Source organism: Microtus ochrogaster, unplaced genomic scaffold (assembly GCF_000317375.1).
Source record: "Microtus ochrogaster isolate Prairie Vole_2 unplaced genomic scaffold, MicOch1.0 UNK52, whole genome shotgun sequence".
Classification (NCBI taxonomy): Eukaryota; Metazoa; Chordata; class Mammalia; order Rodentia; family Cricetidae; genus Microtus; species Microtus ochrogaster.
In genome coordinates this window covers 1645935-1654819 of record NW_004949150.1, presented here as the reverse complement: position 1 = coordinate 1654819, position 8885 = coordinate 1645935, and the positions used below count along the sequence as shown (strand labels likewise).

Here is an 8885-nt window from a genome sequence, read left to right as displayed (position 1 = left end):
GTTGCCCCAAGTTCTCCCCATCCTACGAGGGGGGTAAGGGGAGATGGGGAGAAAAAAGTGAGAAGAAAGAACTCTTAATTAAAAATGGACTCAGTGAAATTATGTTAGATTGAAATGTTTTCATTTGAGGAGAGAATTCGATGTGAGGAAAGTATGATAAAAATATCTTATAATAAACAATGTCTGGTGAAACTCTTTTTGAATATGATTTGTACACTTCAAATATCAAGTTGAAATTTATTCCCCCTTTCAAGGTTATTGCAAGGAAGTCTGCTTGTTGGTTCCTGGCTGCTTAGCCCCAAAATAATCACAAAGAAACCATATTATTTAAATCACTGCTTGGTCCATTTGTTCTAACTTCTTATTTGCTAACTCTCACATCTTAATTTAACCCATCTCCATTAATCTGTGCATAGCCATGAGGATGTGGCTTACCAGCACTACATATGTCTCTGGTGGCGGGTCCATGGCTTCTCTTTGACTTCGCCTCCTTTCTCTCAGCATTCCGTTTAGTATTTCCCTCCTTGCTCTGTTCCCCTATGGTTCTGCTATAGGTCCCCAAACAGTTCCTTTATTAACTAATGGTAATCACAGCATACAGAGGGAAAACCCACATCACAAGGTATCAGTAGGATAAGAATAACCCAGGTATAGTGTTGGAAGGCAGGCCTTTCAGCAGCTGTTTAGAATTAGATAAAAATCATCCAGGTGGAACCACATGATTGAATACTGGAAGCTTGATAAGTGAAAGAGACTAGTGACTCAACAGATACATTCTCCGTGGGTCTTTTTAAGTAACCATATTGCTGAGAGGTCATGGGTACATTTTTCCCTGCCATTGTGTAAGGGACATTAATATGGCAGACATACTGGACTTCTTGTTTTTATAATCTTTCTGCTGGCTTGTCTTTTATTTTCCTGAGCCTTAGGTATAGGTGTTACATTCCAGGTGTATTGGTTGGGGCAGGGCACCCCATAGTCACATCTTCTGTGTTTTGACCAGGTTTGGGGCTCTGTAACAGTGTCCAACTGTTCCAAAAAAAATCTTCTTTGATGAGAAATGAGAGCTACACTCACTTGTGGGTACAAGGAAAAGGATTCTACAAACAGTTAAATTGTTTTGGTTGAGGAAACTGGCAATAGTAGATTCTCCTCTGAAGTCTATGATCTTTTTGGTCATAGGTAGTTGGCTTTGTTTACAGAACCAGACAAATACCCTCCTGTTAAACAAGCCTTAAGTCAAGCGAGGCAGCTGTGCCAATGATGCCCCATTCTAGATGCCTTGCGGTTCAGGCATTGCTGCAGTTTGTAGGCGTAAGCTGTAAAGCTAGGTAGGACTTTGATTGTTTATTTCTCTTGTCAAATAATCTTTTGTTTTCTAGCTTTAATAAGTTATAAATGTCCTTGCTGTCTTCTTTTTATTATTATTTTTCAGATTAATATACAAAGTAAAAGATTTAAGTGTGGAATCCCATGCATAATTGTTTTTATTGGTCTTTTACTGATTCCCCCTCCCCCAATGCCCCTCCTGTGGTCCCTCATCATCCCCCCTACTTTTTTCAGGTCACATGCATTGTGGTATGCTCTTTCACCCCAAGTGAGATACTTTTCCTCTCCTATATCCCCTTTTTAGTTTCATTAGCCCCATACTTCACACATATAAGATACGAGATTAAAAGCTAACATACATGCATGACAAAAAATCATGTGGTATTCCCAATTCTCAGGGTTGGGAATTATTTGCTTATGATAGTAATTTCTTCTTGCTCCATCAATTTTCCCACAAATGCCATTATTTCATTTTTCGATACCACTGAATGAAACTCTACTGTGCATGTACACCACCCATTTTCATCATCCATTCATGAGTTGATAGATGTCTAGGCTGACTTTACCTTGCTACTGTAAACAAAACACAAATGAACATGTAGATGTGGCTATAGTAAGACTTTAAATTCTCAGTGTATTTATAATGGTACAGCTGTACCACAGGATTCTACTTTTTGATTTTTTTAAAGAAACATTTATGATGATTTTCATAGTGTTCTCACAAATGTGCAATCTCTCCAGCAGTGACTAAGTGTTCTTATCTACCCAGTCTCCTGCCCATTTGTTTCTTGATGGTAGCCATGCTAAGGTGGCATGGAATCTTACATCAGTTTCAATTGTCATGTTTCTGAGATGCTTAGATTTCTACTAGTCATATGAAAGATCTTTATAGGGAAATAAATCATGTGACTAAAAGCTTGGAACGTGTAATCCCACCCTGTAACAGGCAGGGAGAGAAGATGGTTGGATGACTGAATTAACCAATGATGACCAGTGATTTCATAAAACTCACCCTCATTCTGAAGAAACAAGACTTAGAGAACTTTTGTGTGAATGAAGAATGTGGTGGGAGGTGTACCTGGAGTGGGGATAGGAGTATCTGCCTTTCAAACAAACTTTATGCTGTACATTTCTTGAATCTGGTTATTCATGTCTCTTTTTCTTTTACAATTTACTCTACAATAAGTAAATAGATAAATAGTGTATTGCTCTGAGTTTTGTGAGCATCTTTTATGAGCATCTCTATCAAACTTAACCCATGGTGAGGGTCATAGGGATCCATAGTTGGTTTAGAAGCATAGGTCACAACCTATTATTTATGAATGACATATGAATTGAGGCTGTCATGTGACATCAAACACTTAATGTGGGTTCTGAAGTTTCAACCACGTAGTGTCAAGGCTTCAAAAGTAATGGAGAACTGATTATTAATAATAGGGAGAAACACCAAGCCATTTTGGATACTTTGTGTCATATGTACATATAAGAATATGGCAATTTAGTTTCTTTTCCCTTAAGTCCCCCCACAATTGTTCCTGATGCAATTATTTTACATAGTCAAATCTGTTTAAACTTAAACATTGTTTTTGTTTTTAATCTTAAAAGATATTTATCATTGAATATGTCAGGTGACTTTTCTTTAATGCCTATAGCTTTTCATATTTTGCTTAAGATTTCTTTGTGTTCCCAATATCTAATATAGTCAAATGGTCAGTAAGTATTTGACAGCATAACAGACAATGAAGAGAAGAGTGAACTATAAATCCTCATTAGATGTTGCTCATATGTTATTCATTTGTTTGCTTTGTTTCACAGGTATCTTCAGAGAAGAACAGAAATGCACATTCCGAGCAATGATCCAGGGCTTCTTCTGCAAGCAGACTGACCATGTGATCCTTATTCTCCATAATGTAGATGTGCCTTGGACAGTTCTGAAGTCATACCCACTTGTATCTGTTACTAATGGCTTTGTTGACACATTTAGCAGGGTGAAAGACAGTACCCTATGCTCTAGTACTTCCTCTATGTCTACTTTCTATTCCATCTTACCGACCAGGCAAATCACCAAAGTATGCTTTGTGGAGCAAACACCTCAATTATTGCGCTTTTTTCTACTTGGCAATAGACGTGCCTCCAAGCTAGTTCTGGCTGTGTTCTACAATGAGATTCAGAGCCCTCGTGTTTTCTTAGAAAAAAGATTTATTCCACCTACTCCAGTAGAGTCAGCGTCTTCATTGTTGGATGAGTCTGCTGGTGCCAACTACTTCGACATCATGAATAACCTCTTATATGTTGTCCTGCAAGGAGAGGCGCCTGTTGAAATACACTCAACTGTTTCTATTCATTTGGCTTTCACTGTGACATTTTCAGTCCCAGAGAAAGGCTGGGAAAGAGTGATGCTTGAAAGGCTAACACACTTCTTACAGATTGACCCAAACCAAATCAAATTCAAGCTTGAGATGCCTGGCAACAAAGAGACCTTAGAAGCCATTGCGAACAGTAGAGGAAAACGAAAGCGTAATTGCCCAACTGTAACTTGTGGTGGTGCTTCTACCAGATCTGGTCAACGCAGACCTCTCATGGCAGAAGTGATGCCATATAAGATCACACCAACAACCTCTGTGGAAACTCTCTCAAAGGTGATTGTCATTGAAATAGGTGATCTGCCAAATGTAAGGAGCACTGAATTTATTCCATCCTTACCAAGCAACAGGCTGCAGAATTTGGCTCACCAAGTTATCACTGCTCAACAGACTGGAGTCCTGGAAAATGTTCTCGGAATAACTGTGGGGGCCCTACTGGTGACTCAGTCAGAGGGAGTCGCAGGCTATAGGTAAGCACTATCAGAATATCTTTATGAAGGATGATTTCTTGGGCCTGTATTCTTTACAATCAACTGTAAACGATTCACTAGAATTCAAATTTTAAAAAGCCCAAGCTACACACCTAATTAGAGACAAATTCAATCAATTCATTTATTGACATTTAAAAAAAACCACATTTTAGGTGAAATAGAGTTCGATCACTTTCTCTGTCTCTTTCATCCTTCTAGCCCTTCCCACTTACTCTAACCCCTCCCATTCTGCTCTGGCAAATTTATAGCTTCTTTTTCTTTTTCTTTGATTTTATGGTTTTACATGCACACACAGACACATACACAGATGTGTATGTATATGTTTCTGTGTGTGTATGCATGAAATATATAAATATAACATGCTCAGTACATTTTTGTTGCTGGTTTGCATATGATTTCAGGAACTTATCACATATATTGGCTAACCAGAAAAAGGTTCATTTCTAAGAGAGGGTACTTAAAATTTTATGTAGAGTAACTATCCATATGGAAGCTCATTAGTTAATAGTTTGTATTACAGTTTCCACTATAACAATGAGAACACATGTATTCATTTTGTTGATAGACACAAAAACAACACCATGATTATTCTTGGTTGTTTCTAATATAGAACAGTATTTTTGCCAAGCACAAAATTTTAACCATTACTGATACTATTATTATTAGATTGTGTTATTTTATGGGTACAAGTGCATTCCTGTATGTATGTATGTATGTATGTATGTATGTATGTATGTATATGTATGTATGTATGTATACCACATGTATGTCAGGTACTTGTCGAGTAAGAATAGGGAATTAGATCCTCTGGAACTAGGATTTCATGTGGTTGTGAGTCACCAGGGAGGTACAAGAACCCAAACCTGGGTCCTCTTCAAGAGCAATAAGTGCTTTTAACCACTTATCTGTCTGCCATGCTGCCTAGTGTTCCTCCTACATTCTGTATGGTCATATGGGTATCAATAGCGCTAATGCGTTTTGGTTTTGCTTCATTTTTTTTCTCTTAATGTAGTTTCATTTAGGCTTCACTGAGTTCTTATAAACTTATATGTATACCTAGAGATCAAAGCTTAGCCTGTTGCTTTATTTTGTTCACTGTTCCAAAATATTGAATGTTGCAATGTGTACTCATCTTTTAGTATACGAGACGACAATGAGTAGAACTAGTGAAGGTCCATCAGGGACCCCTGCAATGTGAACGGGGAGCAAATAGAGAATGTAGCACATGTTTGTGGGGCAAATCCTCCTATCCTGTAGACATGAGATGGCTTCAGCCCAAAGGTCACCTCTACCACTCACCATCAGACATAACATGTCATCTTCACTCCTGACTCAGAGTTTTCTGATCTAATAAAAAACCATGAAGCATGAATAATACGGTTTGGACTTTCCACTGAAATTGGTTGTTTCCCCATCTTTGTTTACCTTGTATCTTAAGAGAGATTTTCCAGATGTATGGCAAAAACCATAAATCATGGGAAAATAAAGAAAACCGTACCTGATGGAAATGTCTGCTGACTGAGAATCAGCATGCATAGAACTGACAAATCCTACCAATATTCCCTTTGTCACTGAACATTGCACAGTATGCTAAAAAGCCTTGGAGCCATCCATACACAGGCCCCAAGGCCAGCTTGGTGTCTTTCAGCTCTTACCAATATCAATTAGGATCTTTACTGAACTCTGAGAGTCATTGGCACACTAATAAATTGACCTTGAGACATCAGAGATGAGTCTGTGCCTGAGCTCCTTTCAGTGGGGAACCACTAACAAAGTCCTTTGGAAGTTCCCTTCTGGTATATACAGGGGCTGTGAGAATTTCAACAAATGAGGCTATCTTGGAAACATATATTACCAGGTGATCACTACTTACTTTCAAGAAACTAGCACTTTAGACTGTGAGGGGAAATGAAGTTGCTATCTACTTTTTGGGTATGCAGTCAATTTCTCCCTTTACTCATGTCAGGAAATTTGGATTTTAACTTCCTCTGCCTGCTTAGGACAGTTGCACGAACTTGCTGTTCCTTTCTCAAACTATTGTTGACATATGCAGTCATTTTGCTGTCCATTTCTCTATTTTCTTTATTCCCTTCTTTTTTTTCCGCACTGCCTTACCCAGTTTTATGCTTTAGGTAGTTTCAGTGGAGATTTTGGTGGGATGAGAGGAACACACGTTCCACATTCCTTCTTTAAGGTAGAAGTTCCCCGCTGGGATCTTGTTTCCATTTTTTGTATTCAGAAGTCCCAACAGAACTGCTGCCTGCCGTCCTTTCTCTGGAAGCTTGATCTTCACTCCTGAAGGTCTGTCATTTCTTTCTCTTTTCTCTCCAGTCTCTTTACTCACTTATTCTCATACTACACTATGAATGCACAGACTCATAGGTACCTGTGCATATTGGTATCAGACTGAGATATCTTCCTAGATTGCCCACTACTTCATGTATATATAATCTGGTACATACACACATACAAACACACACACACACACACATACATACATACATACATACATACATACACACATACACACATACATACATACATACATGCATACAGTATCAGTAAATAATAAAATTGGTTCTGGTTATCTCCCTTATAGAACTTTAGGTGTCAAAATACCAAAGCTGACTTAAGGAACTATGGGGATGGCTCAGTGAGTAAATGACTTACCCTGTAAGCATGGAGACCAGAGTTCAGATCCATAGCACCAATGGTCAGACACTACAGTCCAATTGGTTGAGTGTTTGCTTACTGTGCTTTAATCCTTGAGTTTGATGTCCGTTGCCACATCACTCTGCATACGAACACACAGTTACAGTAAAAATCACTTGTGTGGAGGAGGGTGAAGATCAGAAGTACATGGTGATGCTTGTGTACTTAATGAATATGAGATCATCCTAGACTATAAAGAAAGGAAAGAAATACAAAATTTCAGTTAAAGTTGAATACATAGCCTTATTAAATAGGACATAGAAGGACATTCACAATTCATTCCCAACTCACCGTCTCACTTTTATTGATGATCCACCATGGTCATCAGTAGGATTACCATGCATTTCTGAGTCCTGTGTCTGCACTAATGGCTTTAAGGTCTACTCTTCTTATACTAAATGGTTTGAGAGCAATGCATCCTTGATTGCTGTTTTGGAGCTTGTATGCTATTCTGTGCTTTTCCTTGGGAATAAGTTGTTATCTCTATCTGTTAATGCTATAACATCCCTGCATCTTTCAGGTTTCTGTCTTCATGCACAATAGATTCCTGTTCCAAAAATTAGTCCAAACTATTTTAAAGGTGCATTAAAATGTGCAGAAACATATAGTGAGTGTATAGATAAATAAGATAACCTAATGAAAATTCACATTTCAGCAAATTTTATTCCCAAATATTATCTGAACAGCTATCATGGCCAACATATTACACCAGTTTAAACAACATATATATATATATGCACATTAAAATATTTTATTATATCACTATTGGAAACCTAGAGAATTTGAAGTAGATAATTTAACCAATTTGGTGAAAACTTAATCTGGTGATAATTAACACAAACCCATGTGCTCAACTAAGTATACCTATAACTTTTTGAGGAACAAAGTAAGCTGAAGATGGATCAGAAGTAAACACATGAAACCTCTTTGTGAAGCCCATAAAGACAGGTTGTATAGACTTACTATGGAGGAAAACAAATTTACAGTAAGGGTCTGGGGACAATCTGACACTAGGACAGTCTCTATCCCCACAGATAGAGCAAAGTACACACATCTCCCGGCCTTCTGGGTAGATAACAGGCAAAGCATCCCTTCCCTTGAAGGAACAGCCCTGTGTGATTAATATTCCAGGTTCCCCTAGTGCCTGCCTGTGAACACAAAGATCTCCATGCCCACAATTTTCACCACTTTGTATTAATCTCTTCTGTTAAGAAGGTGTTGAGAGGTTTTTATTTCCTTCTAGCCAAACTTTTACAGCTACTATTAGTGAAGTTGAAATTTATGTCCTGGCAATGCTGATGCATGCATGGGCTTCCCGTGTATGGCGGTTCTGTTGAATTTGTCTGTATTGGGTTTCATGGTCTAAGTTGATGAGGACAACTGACCAGGTCACTTCCTCTTTACCATTAAAATACCTCCATGTAAACAGAAAAATTTGAACATTTGTATAGAATCTTCTTATTTTCATTCTTCTGCATAACTTAGAAAGCTAATGAAAACAGGGGGATTTCTTTTTGTTTTGTTTAGTGGAAACCCAGTTAACGACCTTGGATAGGTGAAGTACCCAAAACCCCCTGCGCCACCCTCAGCCACCACAGGCGGTCCTGTTGGAAAACCGTGTGCTCCACTAGGATTTGCTCATTTCTATTTTCTATGTTTGCCATTGTCTCATCTTCCAGGATGTAAACACGCCATGTGTGCCAGATTTAGAAGCATGTGTTGGGTAGAACGGTGGTGGTGGTGGTGGTCTCTGGGCTGGGAAGTTTCTGCATTGTCACGCTCTTCCTCCTTCAGCCAGCACTTAAGCATCGCAAGGAAAAATATGTTTCACATACTTGACTGGGTATTGCCAGCTCCTAAATAGCAGTTGAAACTGGAGGAGATGGAGGGAACGTTCCTCCCCCATTTTTTAAAGTTTGGCTGTAGGTCCTTCTGCCTGCAGGCTACAGTCACATTAGCGGTTGGAAATTGGATAACGACAGCACAATGA

The 8885-nt window shown here is 38.6% G+C and overlaps 1 protein-coding gene across 1 annotated transcript in view; it reads left to right on the top strand.

Annotated features, from left to right (window-relative positions):
• Pkhd1 (PKHD1, fibrocystin/polyductin) overlaps positions 1-8885 on the top strand; it is a 430053-nt gene that overhangs the window by 390830 nt on the left and 30338 nt on the right. The window contains exon 60 of the mRNA XM_005369574.2: positions 3145-4162. Within this exon, the coding sequence (XP_005369631.2) occupies positions 3145-4162 (1018 nt within the window). The remainder of the gene's footprint in view (positions 1-3144; positions 4163-8885) is intronic.